The sequence below is a fragment of the Falco naumanni genome, chromosome 7 (genome assembly GCF_017639655.2).
Source record: "Falco naumanni isolate bFalNau1 chromosome 7, bFalNau1.pat, whole genome shotgun sequence".
In the NCBI taxonomy this organism is placed as follows: domain Eukaryota; kingdom Metazoa; phylum Chordata; class Aves; order Falconiformes; family Falconidae; genus Falco; species Falco naumanni.
In genome coordinates, this window is record NC_054060.1 from 41,829,164 (window position 1) to 41,843,702 (window position 14,539).

General features: G+C 42.9%; 1 protein-coding gene across 2 annotated transcripts in view; it reads left to right on the forward strand.

The window, feature by feature from the left end:
• The window catches only part of ITPK1 (inositol-tetrakisphosphate 1-kinase), a 144,796-nt gene that overhangs the window by 63,105 nt on the left and 67,152 nt on the right, over positions 1–14,539 (forward strand). For both annotated transcript variants that reach the window (XM_040600805.1, XM_040600804.1), the window contains exon 4: positions 12,798–12,923. In XM_040600805.1, coding sequence (XP_040456739.1) covers positions 12,798–12,923 — 126 coding nt within the window. The remainder of the gene's footprint in view (positions 1–12,797; positions 12,924–14,539) is intronic.

Here is a 14,539-nt window from a genome sequence, read left to right on the forward strand (position 1 = left end):
CTTACAAACCTAAAATACCCTGATCCTGGTGAAACCGAGTTTTATCTTTGTCACAGTCATACTTCAGCTACTATACTAGCATCCTTCTCTGAGCATAGGGCAGACTTTTTTGCACCATGAGTCCAGCTACATGTAACTTTTCATTTTGTGTTTAGTCATGTCCTATTTCTGTTTCTCCCTTCTGCATGATACTTTTGTCTGGCTGTTGGTGGTCACTTACACTTCTGTGTAATTGTTAAGGTCTATCGGTAATCTACTTACACTGCTAAGACCACTAATGAAGATACTAAATAAAACAGTCAGAAGACTAGTGCCTGAGGAATGTACTAGTGCACAGTCTCTGGTTTGCTTTCAGCATGTAAGCCTTTGACATATTCTCTTTTATTTAGCCTTTCATTCCCCTTCCTGTTCTTGTTCTGGTCCTTGTCTTTCCAGTTTACCTGACTGCATGCTTTACTGAAGGCTGAGAAAATAGCTTTGCTGCATTTTCTTTGTCTAGAGAATCGGTGGTCATACAGCCAGTTAGATGGGTTTGATACATCTTTTGCAGATTCATATCATGTTTTACTTTTTGTTGTTCTTGTTGTTTACCTCTGGAGATCTGGTTATTTTTCAGTATCTTCAAATATGCTGAAATGCTTGCATTGTAGTAGGTCAGATGAACAGTCAGTAGCTGTCATTTCCCCTCCTCCTACTCTTTCCCTAATATAGTTGCTTTTTTTTTTTTTTTTTTTTTTTGGTCCTTGGGAAGCACTCCATAATGTATACATTCATTCAGAACCCTTGTGTGGCCATCCTGTTATTTTCTATACCATGTTTTGGTTAATTGGATTTTGTTTTCTAGAGGGTGTGGGGTTTTTAATGGTTTTGTTTGTTTTGGTTTTGTTGTTTGTTTGTTGAAGTATCTGGTTATGGGAAAGAGACAGCTTCCTCTTATCGCAGCACATTAAACTATTCGGTCATCTGACGTGTGCCACTCCCCTAGACTCCCTCCGATCAGGCATGTTTCAGGTGCAATTCCACATATCCTATAATATGAATGTAAAGCAGGCTGGATGATTTTAAAACTTCAAGGTATTTGTTCATTTCTCTCGGACCGCAAGGAGAAGCCTGAAATTACAGTGTAGTTATTAACTCTTTAAAATGAGATGAAGTGAATATCACTCTGAGTGCTGCTTTGACTGCTGGTACTCATTGATATATCTGTACCCCTCACTGTTTACCAGCTTGCCTTGTTCTCATGGTCGGCATCTTCATTCTTGCTGAAAACCGAGGCCAAATATCTCTGTAAAAGTTTGCGACCATTCCTACATTATCTTAAATACTAAACCTTCACTCGCTGCACCGAGATCCAAATTTTTCTTGGTTTTTATGTATTCCCGAAATGAGTTTCACTATTTGGCATGCCTGCAAGAAATGCCTAGCGTTCTTTGTGATCAAATCCTTGAGCTTTTCACAGCTCAGCAGTCTTTACTAATTACTTCTTTTAATTTATCAATTTGTCATCCTGAGATCATTAAAAAAAAATGCTTAAGCTGTACACGATTTTATCCTGTAATTTAAACTAACGCAGCTTGATGTAGTATTCTTTGTATTGCTAAATTTTATGTTAGTTTTCCTGCTTTGGAATAGCTGGGCTATAACCTCAGTCCTAGTGTTTGTTCTCCTGAGTTTAAGAAGCTAATCTCCCCTAATGATACAGTTCCTTTCATTTTAATTCTCATTAATATCTGACTATGTCCAAATAATACTGTGGGATTGTCAGACCTCCTCAGCACAGCAAAAGCAAAACAACTTCTCTCTCTTGCTTAAAGGGAACTTTGCCTAAAATGTCCTGTACGTGTTGGGCAGGTGCTGTGTTGGAAGGTAGTTCACTTGGGTGGAAAAAGATGTCTGATGTGTGGTTGAGCCATGGAACACTTGCAAGGACTTTGGCAGACATGGTAGAAAGTAAAAAGCAGAGACACCTTCCAGTTGCTGAGAAACGAACTGTTGGCCATTGTGATTGCCTTTGCTATGCCAGAATGTTTGCTGAAGCAGTGAGTCAGACCTGCTGTACTCCTGCTAGAGCTTTGCCTGTGTCGCAGCCACCTTCTGCTGGCTTCACTTTCTGCCTCTTTCTCCAATGCCTTCTAGCAGTGCAGCATCTGAGAGGGTGGTCCATGGTGGTTGTGTTCTCCACCAGTTACAAATGCCTTTAAATTCATCCTTGGAACAAACAGCTTCATCATTTTGTCTGACTGGGAGCAGTGGTTTCAAGCTGAAGTAGTACTTTGTAATTGAAAGCCAACTACATTCTCCCATACATACTTGTTGGAACAGGATGGAAGGGAATGCCACGATGTCTTCTGTCTTTTCATGCTGTCTCTTCTGATTTCTGCTCATGATGTGTAGGGATACAATACAGATCAGCCTAAGCGTGGCCTTCTCTTTTTTAAAAAAGCAACCTTCCTCATTTTTACTCATTTTTATTCCCCTCTTAGACTAAGTCTTCTAAAGGTTTTGTGTTTCTTCCCTGTCGTATTCCAGCATACTTTTCCCTTCTCCTTCTCTATCCTTTGGAGTTGCAGAAACATTAGCTACCCGGTGTCTGTGAGCAACACTGTAAGAATGTGTTCAGCTGAAGTGCTGTAAAAATGTGTTCAGCCGAAGGAGGATCTTTTGTTGAGAGAAAAATGTTTCAATTTTGTTCTGCTTTTCAGAAGGGATCCTAATTAGTGTAGTTAGGGGGCGAATAAAGAGCATAAAAACTTTCTACCCTGACAGCTATTGCTCTCTCCACGTGTATTTAAACTCCCTAGTATACAATAAAGACCACATAAATTCAGCGAAGTGATAAGCAGACTGGATTAAATGTACTTGGGGTGCTCTGCATCATCCAGAGTCTCTTGAGAAAGGGAAATACACCTAGAAATTCAGCTCTCCTAGGACTGGTAGCTAACAGAAGTGAAGAGGTTGCTGGCAGCCTGGCTGTGCCTCTGCTCACCAGCTGGGTTCTTTGTTGAAGGGAAAATTACAGCAGAGACATTAGCGATCTCTTGGGAAGTGCAGCCCCGCATACAAGAGCACTGACTGCTCTTGATGTTTGACAGGTGCTGCTGAAGAATTATCCTTAAAGCTGAGCCTGAGCTGTGTGGTGTAAGTCCAGAGCTGAGCTTCCTTGGCCCTTAGGATAAAGGGTGGTAGCCAAGCTTTCTGGGGGATGTTGCTTATGGATCAGCTTTTCTACTTATCTAATCCCACAGCCAAAGGGAGGGAGGTTATGCAGTGCACGTTTACGTGGCTTTAAGAGAGACTTTCAGAAGAACACGTTTCCTTCATCTTCATTTGCTCTGTATCCAGTAGTTAATAAAGAAAAAAAAAAAGTCATTGTAGTACTGTCAGTTCTTGATATTTTGAATGTTCATATGACGTTATAATTAAGCACCGAAAGTTTCGGAGAAATGGAGCCCTCTTGCCCTCTTCCCTTTGCTTACCCAGGCTGTACTGGCTGTAGTGCTGCAGTATTTCTGTGTTCTGGATTAGCTGGAGTGTTCTCCATGGATGGCTTCTCCATTCCAGTCCTCCTTTAATGCCTGCTCTCCTAGAGGATTGATTGAGTTGTCAGTTGAATAACTGGGCTACATCTGATCCAGTTTACTCAAAGAAACATTAAAAAAAAATCTTCCTTGTGAAGTCTTTTTTAGATTTTTGGAACAGACAAATGAGATCCAAAGCTTTTAAGTTCAAGAAGTGAGCCAGAAATCTTGTGAGCCACTTAGTAATTGTCCTATACTTTCCACTACTCAGATTACCTATATACCCTTTTAATCTGGTATACTTGAACGCTGTCTTTCTGACAGTTGCACGAGGTAAAGCAAGGCAGTCTCAGCAGCAGGTTATGCCAACCGCTTTTTCTCCTGGGTTCTTGTTTTTCTGTAACTTGATTTGCTTCTTTGGAGCGTTAATCCTCCCATGTCACACATTCACTGTTCAATTTTCCTCTTCTGCTAATCTCTGGATTTATTCTGCCCATCCTAATCCACAGGAGCCTTGGTAACCTCAGGCGACACCCTTGGCTAGAAGCTTTTTGGATTTGAGGAACATTGATTATTCCTCCTGCAATGCTGAAAATCAGCAATTGCCTTTCAGACCATCCCTGAACAAGACTGAGCTGCTTAACCACGTGCCTACCAAAATCTGCTTGCTGTAGTCCAGCCCTAGTGAGACATGTGCTCTCATTTTGATATCATGCTTAGAAACAGCTGTGCCTACATCTTCACAAGTTCTGAAAAGAACTGTCTGCAACTGCTAAATTATTGTACAGGAGATAAGGAGATAAACCAAGCTGAGTTATTTAATTTCTAGAAATGTTTTTTTGCATTGGGCTGTAAGTCAAAAACAATACAGTAACAGAAGTTCCAGTCTTGGGTAAAAAAACTCTACTGAAAAGAAAATAATTTCTGTGAAGAGCTTTAGCTGTAGCCCAAAGATGGGATTTCTTGTTTTGCTTTTAAAGAAGTGAAGGGACAAAACTTGGTGCTAACAGGAGGGTAACGCTCAGTGGAGGTTTATATGCCGTGGCAGAGGAGTGAGGAGCAGGGGCAGCAGGCGAGGTTTGAGTAGCTGAGGTGCAGGAGCTTACCCCGGCGATTCACGGTCTGTCACTGTTGCTGCACAGGCAACAGCAGTGCGGGCTCACTGTTCGCTTCTGTCGGAGGGTGCAGGGGAGGCTGTGGGGAGGGGATGCTTGCCGGGGTCCTGGGGGATTGTGTGGCTGCAGGACAAGGTTTGCATGTGCAAAGACTAGTCAGCTTAGGTAGTAGCTGGGGAAGTGATCCATAAATGGTGTCCGTGTGTGTTAGTACATGTAGGGTAAAAAAAAAATCTATGCAGTTCCTTTTATCTCATTTTATCTAGAATACAGCTAGAAGTGAGAACTTCCCAGACATTTCAGAGATCATACCTAGCTTCCAGGGGAGCAGCAGCATGTGACTCCTGAAAATGTGCAGTGCGCTCACACGTACTTTCTGGCAGCTTGTGCCAAGCAGAATGCAAAGTAATCTGCTCTGGCACCAGTGCAAGAAAATGCAAAGAAACCATCTGCTAAGCCCAGAATGTTCTCTTCTGGTGTTAAAATAAAGGTATCTGAGAAAATGGGAACCCAGCAGGGCTTCATAGCTTATGTTGTCCTGCTCCTCACCTTTAGGCATGTCTCACTGCTTGGGATGTCACTAGCATGTGAGATTCTGAACGATGTGTTCTAGTGTGGGACTCGCTTTCCTTCTCCTTTGGTGTTTCTCTTAAACTAAGCTGGGCAGAACAACAAAAGATAACCCGCAGAGTTAGCATCCTGCAGTGGTAGAAAGGTGAGCTCTGTGGTTGGTCTTTTAATTTCCTTAGTTCAGAGAAGACTTAGCAAAAAGGTAAGGTATTTTCAAGCTATGTTTCCTTCCTGCTCGGGAAAGAGTTCCTCTCCGATGTGGTGGCTGTCACCGATGCTGCGATGCCCTCTCCTCTTGTCAGTGTGCGGGGAGACCAGAAGAGCTGAGAGGGGGGGTTTTCCTCACCACAGCGGATTTCCGTTCCCAGATTGCTGCCACTGCTACAGGACGTGCAAGTTAATTCGGTGCTAGGGAGGGGGAGCGTGGAGAGAGAAAATAAGGCCTCTTGGTGAACTTGTTGTTCTTTCATTACAGCTTTTGAGGGTCAAGTCCATGTTTGCCCTTTGCAGTGGGGCAGAGGTGGTGTTTCTGTTACCTGGGGGGCTTGTGTTCTCCCTCAGCATCCCCTGGTCACATTAGCAGCAGCAAGTGCTGAATACTTGCACTAGCTGTGCATGGCGACAGCCTGGATCACTTTCTTCCTTGGTCAGAGAGATGAGGAGGAACTCTCTTAAATAAGTAAATGTTTAGTTTGAATATGTGAATGTTTTGGGAGCTATGGAGAGCCTGTATATCGATGAAAATACCAGGTAACATAATGTCTTTCCTCATGAGAAAATGTGTATGGATACATCCTGTCACCTTCCACGGGCTTTGGCTGGCAGGCAGGCATTTGTGTTGGTTTTGCACTTGCATAGACCTGACCGTGGGGTTTGTGGGAGTGTAGTCCTGGTGGAGGGACAGGACTGGACTGCTCCCGCAGGATTTAGTTTGGGAAAGGAGGACATGCTGGTCTTGTTTGGTCCTGTGGATTGCCCCTGGTTTGTCCAAAGAGCAGGCAGGCTTCTGCGCCGTTCTGTTCCGTTGCTTCCACACAAGTAGGTCTCACACATGTGGATGGACATGTGCAACTGTTTACCTGATTTCTTTCAGGACACTTCCCCATTTTCTTTCAAATAAAAGCGCTTTCTCTCCTGTAATTAGACTATCCTGTGTATTTTTGTTTACTTTTTACAATAAAGTGGATCCGTGAACTGGACAACATGGATTTTTGCTGCGTTCCTTCCCTCTCCAGAGCACTTAAGATACATTTAAAGGCTTTCATCTCTGAGCTTTTTTTGGGGAGAGAACAGTGTCTACCGATTTATCAGCTGTCAAGGTTTAGTTTCTTGAAGACTTGGCTTTCCAACCCAGAGCTCATGGCTTTTTTTCATGATGACTTGCTCAGCATTGATGCACAGTGAAGGTAAACACTGGGGTTGGGGAAAGAAGGGGAGAATCTGAAAAGCTTTGTTTTACAAGCCTTTTGATATAAATGTTGTGAGGAAGGTAAAGGACAGAAAATAGCTCCAGGAGAGGAAAACAATGACTAAAAACCTAAAGGTCTATGTGCAGTGCAGTTTAAGAAGGTGAGTTAAGGTTGAAGTAAACCCCACGTGTTTTGGGGTCAGTGCAGCCATGACTGGGTATCTGGATAACAGGATACAGTAGATTTGTGTAGAAAATTCCACATACAGCCTCAGGAGTCAGGGAGCGGAGAGGTCGGTCAGGCTGGTGCTGTATGTCCAGTTCACAGGGAGGAGAATAGTTAAATTACTGCAAAGGGACTTTTGGACTGTGATTTCTGAAATGTATAGCAGACCATTGACAGGTCCCTACCAGAAGACTGGACGGATTCTTTTTCTTTTCTGGTATTTTATTAAGCTTTCTAACACTTGAGATAATATCTGATGATTTGGTGGTTTCTGCGTAGTGAGAAGGCTCAGAACAAACCTGTCATCTCAGATGATTTTGTCCTTATCTTCATTTACCTCCTTCAGGTGAAATTTTGAGCTTTTTCCACCTGCAGCAAGACCGGCTGCTGTGGAGGGACATGCACCCCTATTCTTCTGTTGCTCCAAAGCAGCGCATCAAGTAAAATCTGAAATGTAGCAAGAACTTAGTGCAGCATCCTGGCGAGTGGAGTTTGTTAGTCTATTGGAGACTGTGAGGAAAATGCTTAAACAATAGATGTAATATTTTTTTAAAATGAAAATATTCTAAGAGAAAAGTGAGGATAAAAAGAAATGGGAATCTGTGTTATAAATTCCTTAGGGATATTGCTGTGGGCAGATCTGTCTTTAGTTCAGAGAACAGAACAGGTTGGTATTAAGACTTCATTTCATGTGTATGATAATCCGAAAACTATGTCTGAAGAAGAGCTTTTTTTTAAAAAAAAAAAAACAACACAACACAAATCCTGCTCAGCCAGATTCTGAAATACAGTTGATTATAGCATGGACTGGAAACACTGAATAAAACAAGAATACAAAACTCTTTTTAATCATTTAGATAAATTATATATCTTTTTGCTAAACCCAGCATTAGCAGTTGTTCGGGTTTTTTTCTGAGTGAACGAATCCAGGGTTTTTTTTTCACTTGGACGTAGTTTTATTTTTAAACACTGCTTCCAGAAATGTGTGCGTGTGGGATTGCAGTTGGGACCAGTGGAGAGCTGTGGCACTCTGCCAGGCTCATGCTCTGTCCCTGCAATATAGATGGATTGCCAGTGTTCTGTACAAAAACAACCCCAGAACTTTAAACAAATTATGCTTAATGGAAATAAACTTTTTTTGCTCTCCTTTGTAATGATTTGGGTAATAGACAGTGCAGGCTGTGTGTTTCTGGAGGACAGAGGAATTGGGAAGGGGAGAGGAGGGCAGAGATGGAGCTCTGTATGCCTGTAACTTGCTCTCCAGTGGATGCTCTGGGAAGTCTGTAGGGGGGAACTATGATGTATCTAAGCGCAGAGCATTTTTTTTAACTCCCAGATAGTATTTCTGTTAGAAGGTGAGCAGGCTAGCTACAGCCAGCTATGATAAAACCATTTATCTAGCAGTTGTTTTCTGCCATATATGGATTTGTAAGACCTGGAAAGGCATATCAAATCACAGAATCGTTTAGGTTGGAAAAGACCTTTAAGATTGTAGAGTCCAACCATTAACCTAGCACTGCCAAATCTGCCGCTAAACCACATGTGGTGACTCAAGCGTGGGCAACTTCTTCCAATGCTTGACAACCCTTTTGGTGAAGAATTTTTTCCTAATAGCCAATCTAAACTTCTCTTGCTGCAACTTGGGGCCGTTTCCTCTTGGACCTGTCACTTGTTATGTGGGAGAAGACACCAACACCCACCTCACTGCAACCTCCTTGCAGGGAGCTGTAGAGAAGCGATAAGGTCTCCCCTGAGTCTCCTTTTCTCCAGGCTAAACAACCCCAGTTCCCTCAGCTGCTCCTCATGGGACTTGTGCTCCAGACCCTTCACCAGCCTCATTGCCCTTCCCTGGACACGCTCCAGCACCTCTGCATCCTCCTGCAGTGAGGGGCCAAACCTGGACACAGGATTTGATCCCTGTCCTAGTCCTGCTGGCCACACTGTGTCTGATACAAGCCAGGATGCTCTTGGCTGCCTTGGCCACCTGGGCACACTGTTGGCTCATGTTCATCTGGCTGTCTTCCAGCACCCCAGGCCCTTTCCCACCAGCAGCTCTCCAGCCACTCTGCCCCCAGCCTGCAGCACTGTGTGGGGCTGGTGTGACCCATGTGCAGGACCCGTCATGGAGCCCTGTGGAACCTCATACAACTGGCCTTGTCCCATGGGTCCAGCCTGTCCAGATCCCTCTGCAGAGCCGTCCTGCCCTCCAGCAGACCAACACTCCCCCTCTCTGGCAACTTGGTGTCATCTGCAAACTGACTGAGGGTGCAATTGATCTGCTTACCCAGATCATTGATAAGGATACTAACCAGCACTGTCCCCATACTGGGCCCTGGGGAACACCGCTTGTGACTGATTTCAGCTGGATGTAACTCCATTTACTACCACTCCTTGGGCTCAGCTGTCCAGCCAGTTATTACAGCCAGCAAAGAGTACAGCTGTCCGAGCTGTGTATGTGTCTTGTACCTGGCGTTCTTTGTGTACAGCTTTAACACTGTCTTCCATGTCATTCACTTGAGCTTTGCTGGGTTTTGGTGGTAAGTGACAATGACATGAAAGCAACACCTGATTGTTCTGGTTTTTTGGTAGCTTTTTTTTTTTTTTAATATGAAAGTGGGCAAGCAGGGTAGGCTATAGCCTGCCTCACAGAAGAAAAGACTATAGCCATATCTCTCTGTTTTTTCAGGCTGGTATCGATAAATCTTTTCTCTTGCTTCTGTTGCTATGGTGTTAGTTCTGTGCAAAAACAAACCTTTGGGTGATCATGTAAAATTCAAAGATCGTTTGGAGAGAGAGAGGCTGAAAGAGAAGGGAAGTAGGAGGGCTCAAATTCCAGTTGATGACAAACAATGAATCAGTGTTTGTCTCAGTATAGGGCCATCAGAAATTTTGTACTCTTCTTTCACTGATTTCTGCTTGGGTCTGATACACGATTTGAAAAGGTGGGGTTTTTTTGTCCTCAAATTTTTCTTTTCTTTTTCTTCTACGTTTTTTTCTTCTTAGTATATAAAAAGAAGGTGGATCGCTTCCAAATTCCACACAGCCCAGGAATATTTGCTTTCCGCAGCATGCCCCAGAACACAGAGAACTTATCCTTGTAAATGGCTTGATCCTCCAATCCGCAAAATACTGGATCAAATTTTGAAGGTTTGTGTAGCTGAAATGGACCTGCTGTCCTCATTGAGCCACTTGAAGTGATCATTGAACTTCCTACTGGAGGAGCTGCCTTACGTGCTGTCATTTCTAGCATAGCTTTCCTGGTGAAGGGGAAGCAGAGCACTGTGATGGGGGCCCCTGCTTAATACTTTCTGATGTGCAAAGTAGGTGCATTTGGTTTCATTTTCAAAATACGCAGGTCGCTTTTAGCTGGCACAATTGTTGTGAAGATGTTATCTTGCCCAAATGTCTTATGCTTCTGGAAAACACTGCTGAAAATGCCTGGATATGCCTTGAAGGCTTATTTCTATTCTTGGGTCAAGGCTGAAAGGGAGGACTGTTTTCTTGTTTTCTGAATGTTTCTGTGCAGATTGAGCTGCAAGTGCAGGGAGAATGTAGAGGGGTAACCAATCTCAAATACTTATTTGGTTCTCACTATTTTTCGAGCTGGAAGTCCTGAAAATGGATTAATTCACATTTTTGTATCTTGGCAACTGGGAACTTTGTGACCTAGTTAAACAGACACTTTGTTTTGCTGTTTCCTTCCAGATGTGATAGGCAGATGAAGAAACCACAGGAAAAGCAGTGTGGTCATCTGAGATTTCTTTTAAGGAGAGTAGATGATTTTTCTGGAACTCGGTTGCAAAAGTAGATCATCTCCTTCCATGTCCTTAGCCAATCTGCAGTTCACTTCCTTTTGCCTTAATTTTGCAGATGCTTGTGCTTGCCCTTAGCCTTTGTGCTGCCCTACTTGTGTGACAGTAAAAATGCAAGTGCCAGGACAGCCAGACCTGTGGATTGCCTCATCCAGATGCAGCTTACTCATCACTGAACATCCACATCAAGTCTGTCTTGTCTTTACCATTGCATAATCTTTGCATATAGAGTCTGCTGCCCTGTGAACAGTGCCGCTGTTGGTCTTCTTGGAAGACAGCTGCACAATGTTTTCCAGTTGAATTTAAATCTATGTAATTACTTCAAATACAGTACTAGAGCCTCAACCTGTAACTGTTAGTAGGAGCATATAGTAATGGGTAAGCAAAGGTGTTTCTGTTGCAAAGAAATTTCAGTTTGCTTTTGCGCCATGGGTAACTTAAGTTATTCTGCTCAAGTAAGCCTAGCCCAGATAAAAGAGTGCTTACAAAAGAAAAGCAGTTCGGCTATGTGGATCAATTAGATTAGCAATTGCAAGTTATTAGAAGGCTGCTGTATCTCTGCTGTTGTAGTTCTATTGGTGCTTGAACTCCAGCCATCCTTCCTTATTGTTACCTTCACAGGCACTCCTTAATTCAAAGCAGGGCCATTTCTGTAAGGTGGGACATTTTATTAGGACAAAACTCAAGCTTGTGAGACGGTGAAGACCAAGCTTCTGTTGAAACAGAGCATCAGCAGCCTCTTGTGCCCAGCTTTCCTCTCCCTCCTGTGCCCTCTACCCCCTTCTCTGTCAGAGTTGAATAAAAAGGATAGCAGCAATTGAAAAGAGCATGCATGTAACGGTAAAATCAGGTGTTAACTTCAGTTTAGTGAGCACACATCTGTTTTTCATTTCAAAGATGTTCATGTTTTGAAATTTGCAAGGTTCAGTTGCCACTGATGCGGTAGGTCTCACAATTTGTCAAAGAGCAGTGCTTGATAGTGTGGCAGCTTTCGTGCTGTGGGAGGCCTGGTGTGTTGGCTAGGACATGAACCAGTTCTGGTACTTAGACTGTACAGATTTTCAAATCTGGTAAGTAGCTTCATGGGGTCATGGTTTGGTTAGGGACCTTAGGGGTCCGTAATACATCATCTTGATCAAAACAGATCCAGCATTAAATTCAGACTAAGTTGCTTAGGGCTTTGTCCAGTCATGTCTTGAAAACCTTGAAGGATAGAAATTCTGCAGCTTCTGTGGGACTCTGCTGCAACCAGACTGTCCTCACGGTAGATTTTTTTTATCCTGCTTTAGTTAGAATCTCTACAGTTTTGAGTTATGTCCTGATAAATCTAAGCCCTCACAATGATATTGGCCACTTCTTTTAGTACCCTTGCGTACAGCCCATCAGGTCCAGTACTTTTTTTGCATTAAGATTTCCTCAAGAGATCCCTAACTTAATCCTTTTCCAATACAGGTGGTTCCTCTGTTCCTTGAACCCTTTCTTGGTACCAAGGACCAAGCCCCGTGACACATCACCACCACTTTTGTGCCTTCCCATGCTGTCTGGAGCAGAGTTTCTGCACACCCCACCCCAAACCTTAGTCCCCTATCCAGCTAACTGCCAAAGTCTGCTAGTGGGAGTGTTCTGGGAGCTGCGTTCCTCCTTATCAGCTTAATAGCCGTCTCTGCAACAGATGAATTCGCGAAGAACCTGAGTCACTTGCTTTTGTGTTACCTGTATTACTGTCCTGGGTGCTGTTTTGTGCAATCCCAGAGGGCGAAGGGCACAGCTGACATTCCTTTTATTAGTTGTGATAATCTTTGTTGGCCTATTCCTTCTGCATGTATGTCTTAAGTACCAAGAAAGAGAGCTGAAGAGGGAGATGTTGTCTCACGGTGAAGCCCAGGGAAGTGTTTGGATGAAGGATGCTTGCCATTGATTTTGCTGCTTTTTTTATGGAATTAGATCTACACTGCTGAGGAATAAATGAGTAATTTATTCTGACATTTAGTGAAATGTAAATTCTCAGGGATTTGGGTAGCATAGCAAAATAAAGGCAGCATGTAAAGTAAATGCCTTTTGTGTGGCAGCAACACCTTGGGTGGTGGCAAGGACAAGAGCCTCAGATCTTCCATGTATTAATAAAAGGTTTCTCTCTGGTTTCTTCAGCTTGACCTCACCAAACCCATTGAAGATCAGGGCCCTTTGGATGTGATCATACATAAACTGACAGATGTCATCCTTGAAGCAGACCAGAATGACAGCCAGTCACTGGAGTTGGTTCACAGGTTCCAGGTAAGTGGTTCTTTCATAGTCCTTCGGCATTTCAAGCAGGAGGGTGATCTTGGTGCAGCAGAGTCAGTCTGTTTGCTGTGCAGTTGGCATGGTTTGGAAAGAGCTCCCTGGCATACTGCTGCCCTGCTACTGATAGCCCAGCAAAAATAGTTTTCTTAGTCTGAAATAAGCTTGCACCTTTGTATAGGTTTTATGTTGTATTGGTAAGGTTAGTAAGAACTGGTGTCCCACCAGATGTTGTCCTGATGTCGGTCCAAGTGCATGAGTGCTATTCACAAAGCGGAACAGGTGTTTGCAGAGTCCTTTACGTGCATCTCTCCGTAACAGAAGCCACTAAATGAATTTGGGCCAGTTCTGTCTAGTCTTCCCAGATCCTGGAACGCTTATTTCTGTAACATCAAGGTTACTGTGAGTGATTCTGTCCTCTAGTGCTGAGAATCCTGTTCTGTTAATTATTTTTTTTCCCCTCAAGTTTACATTGAAGGTCAGAAATACACAGGGCATAGTGGTACAGAGAACTGTTTTCCCAGAGAATTCTTCACAGTAGTTTGAATGCCAATGAAAATGATAAAACAACACTTCTATCATTTTAAAAGGTGTTGCTTCTGGTGGGTAACTCTGATCAAAGCTATATTCTTTTCTTCTCCTTCAAAGAGAAGCAACATTAAAAAAAGATACCAGAAGGTTATGGAATGTCCTTATGTCAGATGGAAAACAGACTCAGACAAATTCTACAGTTTTGACAATTTTGCTTTCTTGGGAAATGATGTTCTCTTTGCTCTGCTTAATGTCCTACAACTTGTAATCCAGAAAATATTTTACTTAACAGAGTCAATATTCTCTTTGCTCTAGTTACAAAGCTTTTCTTCTTCTTCCTGCCTGTGTATTATTGAAACACACAGAGGAGACAAAAAGGTTTGACTTGTGGGTCTGGCCCTCTGGCACCATTTCTCTGAATAGTAGATGACTGTTCGTCACTAAGTAGTGCAGGCATCTGCTTTCTACAGCACTGGAAAATTGTAAATACCTCTCTCCACAGTAATGCGTGCTCCATATATGTTCTTCCAGAGCTCAGGCAGTAGGACCATGTGGAAGTGAGGATAAGATTGAGACAGTCAGATGGAGAAGAAATAGTTCCTTGTCTCCTTACTTGATTAGTAAATACAGTAGAACTTGTTCAGCTAACAGAATGAACTATTTATGACGGATATAAATCTGTGAAAAGCACCCTGTGGATACAGACCTTTGTCTTATACTAGTGTCTTTTGTGCAGTGATGCACAGTGTGATGGTGGTGAATTCTGCTCATTCTTTGAGAACTCCTCTAAATTTTCATCTTCATTTCACACCCCTGTTGATGTTGGTTTTAGTCTGGTTTTGAACATTCTGCCTAATTCCAGTTTAGCATTGCTTTGTTCACAACAGCAAGCTTCAGCCAAGCATACTCTAGAAAGGCTGTTGCAGGGCTACACTAAGAAACTTGTTTAATTCTTGCAAAATGCTTAGATCCAGCTGGCTGGTGCCTTCAAGGCCTTCATTTTTAGGAATATTAAATTTAACCACAAAAGAAAATAATAAAAAAGCCAAGAATGTTAGAGGAGAACTTAATGTTCTTTC